The 12,972-nt window shown below is 37.3% G+C and overlaps 1 protein-coding gene across 26 annotated transcripts in view; it reads right to left on the reverse strand.

Annotated features, from left to right (window-relative positions):
* Positions 1–12,972, reverse strand: part of PROM1 (prominin 1) — a 75,807-nt gene that overhangs the window by 24,987 nt on the left and 37,848 nt on the right. For 17 of the 26 annotated variants that reach the window (XM_030009883.1, XM_030009995.1, XM_030009938.1 and 14 more), the window contains 7 exons: positions 9,647–9,767; positions 6,241–6,304; positions 3,832–3,921; positions 3,138–3,161; positions 2,298–2,515; positions 1,809–1,883; positions 482–545 (listed from right to left, as the gene is read on the reverse strand). In XM_030009883.1, the coding sequence (XP_029865743.1) occupies positions 482–545; positions 1,809–1,883; positions 2,298–2,515; positions 3,138–3,161; positions 3,832–3,921; positions 6,241–6,304; positions 9,647–9,767 (656 nt within the window). The remainder of the gene's footprint in view (positions 1–481; positions 546–1,808; positions 1,884–2,297; positions 2,516–3,137; positions 3,162–3,831; positions 3,922–6,240; positions 6,305–9,646; positions 9,768–12,972) is intronic. The other 9 variants (XM_030010079.1, XM_030010065.1, XM_030010041.1 and 6 more) reach the window with 1 other exon arrangement.

Consider the following 12,972-nt stretch of genomic DNA (forward strand, 5'->3'; position numbering starts at 1 on the left):
AAACAATTAAGACAGACATTTAAATTATCCTTAAAGCTATGTTTACCTCCCCTTCACCATCCACTACATTTTAATACAGCAGCAGGCAGGTTCAGTTTTTTTAACATCACGCTCCTAAATATAGTCAGACACACTGGTCAAGGAAAATCAGCTTTTCAACCAAATAAAGCATCAGTGTGCAGTTGGGATCCCAAGATTTCTCGTTACTTGAGCAGTTAAATGCCTAACAAATAAAACTCCTCTATAAAATACCGTATGGTCTATTTTTAGATTTAATTTTGGGTCCTCATTAAGTAACAGTTGCTTTCTGTGGGGGTTTTTTTTGGCATCAAATTAAAAAAAATGTTACATTTTACATTTCCTTTTTTAATGATCTTTAGACCAGAAAATATATTATCAATAAAAGAAAATAAACACATCAGTAAGTGATGTAAAAACATCAAAATTAAACAATCAAAGAGAAAACATAGTTTGTCCTCACCTGACAAAATGTTCCTGGTTTGATTCACCACTAAGTCTGGCGTATCATTAAATGCTGCATAACCCTAATAATAGAAGTTCGAAAAATTATAGTAAGTTTCTCATTGCCAAATTACTTGCAATTTTTTTCCTTTTATACAAGGAGTAGAAGTATACACATGCTAAAACGTACGTGGTAATACTGTGAAAAATACATTTTTATCACTGCACATTAGAAAAGGTCAAAGCAAAATAGGAACTCAAGTATATTACAGATTCAGTTTGCTCTCCAGGATATTCCTTGGGGGGGGAAAAAAAAAAAAAAATCCAAATTTAAATATACATGCATCGGTCACAATCATCTCAAACTTTATATTACTGTTGCCTGTCAGATCTATCTCATATAGAACTGAGAATATACATGTGAAGACTCACTAAGCGAAAGGATTTACTGCGTACCAGTCAAACACCTCCTCTTTGTAAGTCTATGCTTTCTTAACATGAAATGCATGTTACAAAAAATGAAATCCAACTGCCTCTGAAGACACTGCAATGCTTTCTTCAGTGAGAAGGGGAAAGAAAGGGTCTAAACCATGGGGACCAAGCTCAGTAGCTCATCTGGACAGGAAGGAGAAGCCACTGCAGTGGATGCCTGAAGTCTTACTTCCTGCAGGCCGGATCACTTCAGAAGCAGGCAAGGGTCTAAGCCTCCTACACACAGCCTTTGGTTTCAGAAAGTGCCTTCTACTCTTAGCAAACATTTTCAGATTGCTAGATTTTTAAGCTGCTCAAACTAAGCCATTTTTTTCTCACTGAAAATCATGGTGGTTTTTGGATAGTCTTGCAAAAATACTAACAGTAATCACATGAGGTCCATCGCACCAGATGAAATATCAAATATGCACATAAAGAATTTGAAAGATATTTCAAAATAGCTGGAATACAATGCAACTAATAAGGAGAGCGCAAATTTACGTTTTTTTTTTTTTTTATTTTTAGTTTGAACCAAAAAATATAAAGCATGCTAGTAGATTCCATGTTCCTGCCTTTTTGGTTTTTTGAGGATTCTTCTTTCAAGCAGACAATGAGCAATACATTTTTGACCTGTAGTATCCTGGGGATATAAAGCATACTTTATATATCATAATAAATCATAATAAAGCATATAAAATATACTTTCAAATATTAAGTCTTGGCCAAACAATGGAATAATAAGGAGAGATATCCACCATGAGGCAGGATGAGGCAGGAACAAGAGTATTCTGCTTGAGAAAGCCAAGGGAAAACAAGTGATATGCAAGTATCCCAGTTTATTAATTAACAGTTTACAAGCCTGTCAAGAAACATACCTTTTGAACCAGACTAGAAAGGTCTATTTTAAGGACATCGTTAACCTTCGCAAGCTGTGAGGTCACTCCTGGCAACTAGGAAGCAAAAAGTATTCCTGAGTCACATCAAAGTAGTAGTCTTGCTAATTTACTAAGTTTTTCAAAGGTAGGAGAGAGCGTAAAGAAACTAGAAAGATAATTTGTAGCATAATCTTTCTAGCAGGCTCCTGAAACCTTTGCTGTACAAAAGCAAAGCTTAACCTCAGCATTTTTGGGAGGGCAGATTATTTCACTGCCCAGAGCAGCACTTCAATGTAGCTGCCTGACACACATTTTATCCTCTTCTATGCAGAAGAGGAAAACAGTGACTGGAATTACCCAGAAACACAGAATAAGGGAAGGTCACTTATCTCACAAGTGACAGCACACACTGAGCCATTAAGCTGCAGAGATACTACTGGGCTTATTCAAGGCAATCACACTTTAAAAGTCTGAAAAATAATCTCTTACCCCACTAAAATTGGCATTGATGTTCAGTTGATCTAATGAATTCCTGATGATATTGCAAGTTGAGGCAGCCTGAGCTGCAGAGCATGCAGAATCATTGAGGGTGTTGCTTAGATGCATTTTAACATCTGTCAAGTTTGCATGAAGCCTCTCTGTTCCCTCCTGCAAAACCTCTACAGAGACACTCACATTTTCCAGTGCTTCCTTTGTTTCTCTGATGGCTGCAAGGATGTGAAGTTTTTAAAAAAACCTTTAGTTAGAAACCAGTGTATAGATACAGATATGAAGAGAACGTAACATTTACGCATGTGCACGATATTCTTAAAAATACTGATTTAAATTACCCTGCCTCCTTCCCAGAAAAATCCTCTAGCACAAAATACGTATTTATTGCACATAAAAATACGTCACTCATGTTTTCCTACAAACAAATGAACGTGCTCAGGCTACTTTTATTGAGATTCTATCCACTTCCTAGATTACTCTTTTCTACCCTTTCCCTACCTCTCCTTACTCAGTGGTTTCAGTAAAGAACTTTAACACTTGGTCATTAGAAATTAAAAGAAAGCCCATATCCACAAAACAGTATTTTCAGTATTCTGTTTATAAACCAACTCACAAATTAAGTAGCTGCAAGATGAAGGGGCTGTTGCATCAGCCAAGCATTAATGAGTGTTCAACACTGTCTGGCTTTAGATTTCATCCCAGTCACACCAAACAAACAAACAAACCACTGAACAGGTGTTTAGTAGACAAAAAACCACACAGATACAACTAAAAATATGTAAATTACAAAAATAAAGTGCACTTCACACAACACAAGGTTTTTATCGGGTTTTTTACCTTTGATAGCCCTTTCCACTTTGACTTCAAGACAAATAAGAGAAATAAAGCAAAAAAGGAGAATGATGACAAGTGAATGAGAAAGAATTCATGGGTAAAAAAAACAAAAGTGACTGAAGTTCACAGATGCCTTCCCCTTTGCTCTATAAGCTGTACCTGATTCCTGAAAAAAAGTCTTGAACAGAAAAAATAATAAAGGAATATTTTCTTTAAAGGGAGACAGAACTAAGCATGAGCAATCCTAAACTCAGATGCAATGAAGAAATTATGGTTAGCACTCTCATAATAAGCTTGGCAGTGTACAGGACGAGGCCACTGCATGTTCATTCCTGGACCTGTCAAAGACTAACCTGCAAAGACCTATGCACAGCTCAAAGCAGAATTTTCCTAGTCTCCCTTACATTCAAAGGAAAGGAACAACAACCTGGAGCAGGGAATTTGGATTTCATCTCTCTTCGATGACTGCTAAAACTAGGTATCAACAATAGCACACAAATCTTGATTTAGTTTTTAAATGTATTTATAAGCCTTAAAATATCTGAAATCCTCACTTTAAAAGAAACATCAAGGCATGTAGAAAAATGGCAAGTTGAATCATGGTACTGCATAAAGCCATCCCATGCTGTGCACTAGAAAGATGATGTCTGCTTACCATGACAACTGAACATTAATACAACAATATGTACATTTTTACCTCCTGCCATTGTTAGAGCTGCATCAAGTGCAGGACGTACTTCTTTCCCCAGCTGTTCTTGAACTCTACTTCCAAGCAAAGGTCCAACACCTGTAGTATGGAGAGATTAAAAAAACCCCATTACACACTAGTGCAATTTAAACTACCTCTTAGCATAGGTGCTATCAGACTCTTACTTAACAAAGTATACATATATTATTAAAATTTCTCCAAGGCCTGACAGTCAGAACTTAGTGACAGAAGACAACGCAGGAACACACTTCTCCTTTAGCTAGCTATAGGCCTATAAATGAAAGCAGTAAATCATACCATGGCAGAGCATATTCACTAGCACTTGACCATATTGGTAAAGACACATAACGTTTCAACAGACTCCAAAATATCTATTTCATTGCATTTACTGCTTTTTGGAAACAGATTATGGGTTTTTTTTCCACAATCTATCTTAAAGAGGTCCAACATCTGGAGAGGAATTTGTGGCATACTCTTTCACTACATACTATGTTTTCACAGTGCAAGAGAAACAAGAAAATGGATTATTTTCCTTTCTCCTGTTCCTCATGTATCCAGCAACGTCAAGGTCACCCACAATCCAGACCAGCCAGCCATCTCTGTTGAAATCCCTTAAGTGTGTTAAGCATGTGTCTCCAGTCCCTGCCCCCTCATGCAGTGCATTCAGCACTGATGCTCACAGCGCTGGCTTCATGCTTACCAATAGCTATCCCCACCTCCAAACCATCCTGTCTCACTGCCCACAAACAGAAATGAAGCTTAGTTCAGCAAGAAGACAGTCAAATGCCAAGCACAGTTTGGTGAAGTATCTTAATGTAACATATCCTTTAGGTAGTCGCTGGGTCCTCTCCATTTTCAGGTCATGGTAAACAGCTTTTTGAGTTTTTTGGTCTTGATGAAATGGGAATACTGCATGGTACAGAAGCATCCATTACTGTCAGCAGTGTCATGTCTGGCTTGGGATGAGAATTTTTATAAAGCAGAAATCACTTTTCAGCATTTCCTTAGGGTGGGCAAACTGAACTCATCTACATTTCTCTCAAGGTTTATGCTACTGTTGATTCCCTTAGAATGAAATGCTTTTATCCCCAGGTGTCACACACTTAATTCTGGTTTTAGTTATTGATAAGCACTCTCATCACAGATCCAGCTAGGTTCCTGTTAGCTAACATATTAAATTGGCATTGAGAACAAATATTTAATTTGAAATTTCAGTTTCGATTACCTGGGAAGCTACAAGCTAGTACCTGAAATGCAGATGTCAATTTATTATCATTACTATTACTAGAGACTTAAAGATGACACACATTTTTTTAGACCAGAATATTCCTGCCTAGAATTAAGTAGGAAGCCTATTTAACTAGTGTTCTACTACTTTTGCAAGCACGTTCAACGTGCATTAGTAGCCTCATATAGACAAGACATATTGACCTCAGGGTATGCTGAGCTGGCTGCATTGAAAACTACCTTTAAAATATGTTTTAAACCTAGAGAGAAGCATAGATTCTGGGTACAACAAGTCAATTTATGATAAGTGGCATGCTGCCACAGTTGCATAGTTTGATCCCACCAACAATCCTGTTTAAAATGGGTTTTGGTATTTCTGTATTTCACTTCAGTCTGAAATGCAGACCTGTACATATTTATTTAGACCTGCTAATAATGCATCTTGAATTCTAATCTGCAGTGGATATGGTCGGCCCTTTCTATTATCAGTTTTGGAAAGTGATGCTTAAATTTAAAAAAAAAAAAAAAAAAAAAAAAATCAGCGGTTTGGTTGTTTCTCTTTACTAAGAGCTATAAAGGTGATGCCTTGTATTGTAACTCCACTGAGGGGGAAAGTGCAGCATTTGTATTTTAAGTTTTCTCTCCTGCTCTTCAGCTGCTGATTCTGAAATGGCAAATACATTAAGCAGCTTTAGAAAGAAGATAAGCTTATACCTCAACTTCTAGCTGAGTAGAGGACAAAGGTATAACAACAAAAATAAACAAATACAGAGATATCTCACTCATTGGAACCATCAAAACAGTTGGTAGCTCTATTCCTTGACATTTGGCTCCACAGTTAAAAACTGAGAAATAATATTCTAAAAAAGCATTAAGTATTAGTGGCTAGTGAACTATAAAACAGAAAACAAAATATTAGCCTGACTTATTGTATAAGCAACTTTAAAAAAGACTTTTTTTTCAGGAAATAATATGCATTATACCAGCTCCAAGACATTTTATGTGAAAAGAATTTTAGGTTTTAGTCTCATTTACCACTGAGAACAGCACTTCTGCTTGAAAATCATGTTCTCATAAATAAAGTTTCACTTTGCATTATAAGCTATTTACATCACCTTATTGAAGTCTTTAAATATACATCGCTAACCCCCTTTAAATCAAAGTACTTACTATTTAGGTCAGACAGTGCTTTATCCTTAGTTGTGTTGTACTGGCTCACCAAGTAGTCAATTTGCTGAAAAGAAGATGATAAAAACCTATTAAAATAATTGGAAAAACGTAACATTTTAAAATAATGAGTCAGAGTACCACTTTGAAACAATCAAAATATTTGTGCAAACCCCCAGAATCCTGACTCTCTACCTTTTTCAGTTAACTTAATATTTTAAAACCTTGCTTGACAGAACTGCACAAAATAAAAGACGTGCTTAACTGGGAAATCTACTTAATTGGAACATCTCTGAGGTAAATGATTCAGCTTAAAAGTGTTAAGTAGCAGGAACTGTGGCCTTATGAAAGCTTCAAGTCAGTCAGGCCAGCAAGGTTTTGCATGTCTTCACCTCCATTATTTGATTTTCTAGTGGCATTAGTTCCTCCTTCACAGAGAGACATGTGGCAAGTTGATGGGGTGGTAATTTTGAAGCAATTCACCAATGAGACTGGCTTGTATCTGGGCAGCCTCTCAGAACTTCTCTTGCAGGAAGGAGCTGGCTGCTCTGTCTTAATGCAAATAGTTTTCCCTACCCACAGGTGGGTTTGGCCCAGTCGCAACTTGAGCTCTACCAAGACACCATAACAATATAAACCAGCAGCTTAGTTATCACCAGATCCTGGGTTTGGACAAAAGGCTATCAAAGAACCATCCCAAGTTGTCCTGGTTTCAGCTGGGATAGAGTTAATTGTCTTCCTAGTAGCTGGTATTGTGCTATGTTTTGAGTTCAGTATGTGAAGAATGTTGATAACACACTGATGTTTTCAGTTGTTGCTAAGTAGTGTTTAGACTAATGTCAAGGATTTTTCAGCTTCTCATGCGCAGCCAGCGAGAAAGCTGGAGGGGCACAAGAAGTTGGCACAGGACACAGCCAGGGCACCTGACCCAAACTGGCCAACAGGGTATTCCATACCATGTGACGTCCCATTTAGTATAGGAACTGGGAAGTGGGGGTCGGGGAATCGCCGCTGGGGGACTAGCTGGGTGTCAGTCAGCAGGTGGTGAGCAATTGCACTGCACATCATTTGTACATTCCAATCCTTTCATTATTGCTGTTGTCATTTTATTAGTGTTATCATTATTAGTTTCTTCTTTTCTGTTCTATTAAACCATTCTTATCTCAACACACGAGTTTTACTTTTCCCGATTTTCTCCCCCCTCCCACCAGGTGGGGGGGAGTGAGTGAGTGGCTGCGTGGTGCTTAGTTGCTGGCTGGGGTTAAACCATGACACAAGTGGAAATCTTACTATACTAATTTTGAAAAAATGTTAAATAACCTTCACTGATTTCTGCATGTTTAAAATAATGCATTACAAATCCTACCCCAATTGAGTTAAAGTAATGTAAAAGTTAATACACTTGACAAATGGGTTTCCAATTTTAAACGTGACTCAGATGTGTACCAAAGTGTATCTGGCTTGCAGTCTCAAACTTTCTGTGGAGTAAAGAAAAAAAATAACAGAAGAAAAACCACGCTCAAACCAACCTATCAATCATACAGCAGTGGATGTCATTAAATGACAAAGTATGAGGCAGACCTCCTTTTTTTTAAAAAGGGGAAAAAAATTGAGTGTTTCTTACTAAGAAGGCTGTAGGTATATTTTTGTTTACTTGTTTGTTTTGTCTTCGTAGGCTAACCTAAGGACTAAAACTTTGCAGGGCTGCAGGTTTTGCATTGTCTCCAGCAATGTCACAGACAAAAGGCGATTCTGTATAACTAATAGTGTTATCACTCAATACTCATAGTCTGCAAATCTTCTATGACATGAACTCTTAACATGTGACTTCTTTTTACAAATCCTCTTATATGCTGTACACCTCATACTGATGAGTCAAGGACATCAGTTAGGATTTCAGAGTTTTATAGCCAATTAGTTGGATTCTACAATTTTTTCAAGAAGCTGAAGTCCTTCTCCTATCTTCAAGGAATTCTTACAAATGTGTGTATACGTGATACTCATGTACCTTGTCTGACAAAATGACTTAGAAGATATATCTGATGACTGTATCATTAAGTGTCATCAAGTCTAAAAAAAGAAAAATTAATAATCCTGCATAGAAACTACAAACCTATACCTAAATGAGACTTTGAGGAACTCCTGGCACAAGTGTTCAAGTCCTGACACTTTTAAATGAAATAATTCAGGCATTTTTATTAACTTTTTAGCTAGCGTCTATTTTTTTTTTTCCTCTGTTAAGATAGTTACTTCTACGTAATAGATATTCTAGTCCGACGTTTCCTATTGTTGGCACTCAGCATGCTGTGAAGGGGAGTCTAGTGGTTTCTGATGCAACTGGATTACATCTTTCTGTGCCTTGAGTCAGCTTCAGACTGACAAAGGGCACTCCATTTCAAGAGAGAGATTGTTAGTGTGACCTCCACTTCCTGCCATATACCTCCATCACCAGACTGTCACAACACCATGCGCAAACAAATAACTGTATAGGGAACAACCCCAGACATGGAAACATTTAATGGCATCCCCCAGATGTCTCCTGTTCTCATACAGTCCTGTCAGCAGAAACACAGGCCAGAGTTACTGTGACTAGGATGCTACCATCCTCGTGGATCCCACATAACTGTGTGAATTCCACCTATTTCTAACTCACCAGTCATGTGGAAGTAAAACAGATTAAATTTAATTAAAATTAATGAAAGCCAAGGTAATAGGACTGCTGGACTTTTTCCTCCTAATCCATAAAGAATTGAAATTTGTACACAGGAAAGTTTCCAAGTCTTCCTTACTAACATTTCTTTTCTTTCTTTCAGTGAAAAAAAGATATGCAGAGCACTGCTTTTGGAACTTCAAGGAAAGTTTGAAAGTAGAAAGGAGAGAATGTCTGCTCAGTATGGCACAGTATGTCACTGGTTTAAAGAAAAAACAGCCAAAACAACTCCGGAAAAGAAGTAGTTGTAGCTCAGTCCCAGAGCACATACAAGTCAGTCCAAAATACAAGGAAACAGGAAAGAGCAATAAGGAATCCAAGTTTTCATGCAAGATCTTTTTTTTTAAATATGTATTCCTTTTAAAACCATATTTTTCCAAATGATTCATCTTCTGCTAGCGACCTACACTAGTTCAGTAGGAGGAAAAGGGCCTACAAGCATCACCGCAGCATACTCCAGGAGTACAGCTCAAAAGGTGCTCAAAGAATGCTGATCCATCAGGGTAACATTTACTGCTGTGTGAAAATGTCTTACCTTGCATCATTTATCCTACTTCATGAGACCGACACACAAAGAATAAACAAAATACTGCAGGTGTGATTTATATCAAACAGAAAGAAACAATTATTTTCTGCAATACTTCTTACTTACACCTCTTCCCTCCCACCCCCATTCCCCATAAAGAAAAAACTCTTTACCGCTGGAGTGTCGTTAAGGAAAATTTTCAGATCTTTAAAATTACTGTTAACCAGTTTCTTTGCTCCTCGGACTTGGTTAGTTAAATGCTGGTTGGCAGCATATGCACAGAGCACTCCAACACTACAAAAAATACAGATAATAGATATTTCTTTATTACTGTAAATGCCCATTCTGACATAAAACAGAACCAAAAAATTACAGCAAAAAAAGAGTCAATGTTATTAAAATAAAGGTCTCCATAAATTTACATATTCACTTTTTCTTACTACAATTTCTTACATGCACCACAAGGCAGACTAAAGAAATGGGCCATAAGGGCCAATGTTGTACTATTAATTCAAATAAAGAACAGAAAAAGCGATGTTAACCTAAAGTTTTCAGAAGTTATTAACGTACAACTACTTAACCATTTGCATTGATACTATCAGAAAATGTGCATAGCCTAGGTAAATTGTATGAGACTTAGAAATGTTAGGCTCTTTTACAAGTATCATTAACCTTGACACGGCTACAAGCAAATGCTCATAAGCTAACTGTGAAAAGGAACATTTCACATTTGAAAACTTCAGCAACATTTACTCACAATGGCCCAATTTATTTACATAATTGCATAGATCTTTTAAAAGCACGAATAGTCCCTATTAATGCTAAAATAATATATAAGCATTTCCTGATACTAAAACAAAAGGCAGGAAGTGAGCTAGACTTCCAGTCAGCACTGTTGCTGATTATTTTCTATCTGATCATTCCCCACTGTAAAATTCTAATTACAGCATGGCAGATCTGCACAAACAGTAAGTAAAAAGGCAATTAAAAGTCCCATGAGAGGCTTCAAAAGCTCTCTTAGCATACATGATCCTTATTTTTTTTGTTCAGTTTAGGTATAAAATAGACTTAGACAGAAGGATGACTTTTTGTTTTTAAACGTCTCGCATTCACAACAGCTAACCTTTCAGACAAGCACCAGAAAAATGAAAAGTAACCACCAGAGTGGTAATAGCCTCAAAAGCAGGCTGACTACAAACCCACTTGATGGGTTAAGCGCTAACTTTCTGCAGATTTAACTGGTAGACAGCACAGATGCACTCAACACAGGCACTATACATCTCTAAAGGCCAAACACTGCCTAGAGGCTGCAGTCAGGTGCACTACAGGCAATTCCTGGATGGCACATTTGTTCAGTCTCTTACTTTGCATTGTAGTACAACAGCTCAATACTAGAGAGGCAGTACCCTGAAAGGCCATTACAGACATCCAAACAACAGGAGAAGGGAGTCACTAACACAAATGGTACTGGTTACTCCTCCCAGACTGTCAAAACTTCCTGAGCTGGGGTGTCAAGACGACCTAAATACTAGTATTTTTAAATGAGACTTAGAGAAAACCCATACCAGGCTCCCTGTGGGGCAAAATATACAAGGTAAGTATAATTCTTGTTCCAAAGAATATATGTTCAAAGGAAGCCATAATACAGCCACATAAATGAGAAATGAGATGGTGGAAAGTAAATGGGTACCTAAAATAGCATGATTTGTGTATCCTGGCAAGACGGGAGCAAACACCCTGATGATGCTCGTCTCCTCTTATCAGTGATCCAAACCCAAATGTTCATCTTTATTTTGCTTTTCCTATTTTAGCTTTCCCAAACAATGTAAAGGCTTGTTCTCCCAGTAAAACTGGTCTCAAGTACAAGACTTTTTGCTGCTCTGAAAAGTACTCTCAGTAGGAAAATTCTGATGTCAGAAGATGATACAGGGAGAGATGACAAGACTATATGCTACAGGTGCTGGTCTATTAGGATCACTTCATTAACATTCTTCTCAATATCCAAAAATATTCAGAACAGGATGACAGAGTCTGACATAAAGAGGTTGCTTCTCTACCCAAAATTTCACAGCTGTGTCTTCAAAACTGGCTCTTAACTACCTTCCCAGAAGTCACTAATGAACAAAGGGACACCAACATTTATCTTACTACTTATTTAACTAAGAGCAAATGGCATAGTTTTATTTCCACTACGACCAACACTTGAGCAGCCATTATCATCAGCTACCACCCATGGAATGAGAACTCGGAACACATAAAATGCCAAGAAACTGAGTAACTTTCAGCACAAGCAGAAGTAAGTGGTTTCACTTTGGATACATGTAATACATTATTTCTTTTCACTCTACAGTGATGGTAATTGTTTTTAAATTTTTTTTTTCTTTACATCAGAAGAAAAACTATCTCAATCTATCAGGAAAAGTAAACATTTGTATATCACTCTGAGGTTCGGAGTTTATAACAACATCCTTGTTCTTTGGACAGCTGCATTTTTATGTGCTTTCAACATTATGCTCACAGAGCAGAAAGGTCAACTGGAAGCTAACAAAACAGTACTTTGTAAGACTTGAACACGATCATTTTTCTCTTCAGTCTCCTAAATGGAAGGAGTGGGAGGAAACAAGATAGCAGAGATGCTTTAAGCAGACAAGGCACTTGGAACAATTGCGACTACATTCTGAATGTAACTAAACAAACACACAACATGAGAAAAGAAAAATCTATTTATTGCATAACTCAGCCTTGAGTCAACATTCAATAAGCAGCTACAAAGAGAAAGTCATAAAGCAGGAATAAAAAGGACATGCCTTTTCTGTAACAGATTAGAGAACTGTTTAAACAGTGTCTTCTCTTCAGGAGTCAGGTATTCCACATTCAATTTCTTGTCAGGTTTCACAGACTAATATAAATGTTACTAATCCAGTTGCGGGGGGGTGGGGGGCAAGCTTTGCCTTTAGCTGTGCTTGCAAAAAATTTCAAGTCACAGGATAGAAACCCTGTACAGATTTACACATTGGAAGAATGTCACCTTCCTCACTACTAGCTAATGAATTTAAGAAAATAATGGGCTAGAGATTTCTGTACCAACTTTTCCACCAGTTCTTTCAGATAATGTTGATTCCCAGGTTCTGAACAACATGCATTACCAATCTCACAAAGCCAAGAGGACTTCTATGAAGTCTGCATGAGGTACTTGCCAAGACACAAGTATCATTACCTTCCTTCAGACGTGGCTTTCCCTCACTTCATACATAATAACATCCACAACTTCAAGAAAGAACTTTCAACACAAGCTCTCTTGGAAGGACAAAAAACTGACTATGTGTTTTTTCTATCCAATAGCCAGGACACTTTCTACGACCAGGATTAAATTTGGTATTGCAATATACGCTTTCTTAAAAATCAGATGTCCCTACCTTGCCTTTACAATGTACAGGAATTAATGAAATTACATTTCTTTCCCAGAGAAAACATGTATTCGCCTAAGCTTGCAGATGAC

This window comes from Aquila chrysaetos, chromosome 1 (genome assembly GCF_900496995.4).
Source record: "Aquila chrysaetos chrysaetos chromosome 1, bAquChr1.4, whole genome shotgun sequence".
In the NCBI taxonomy this organism is placed as follows: Eukaryota; Metazoa; Chordata; class Aves; order Accipitriformes; family Accipitridae; genus Aquila; species Aquila chrysaetos.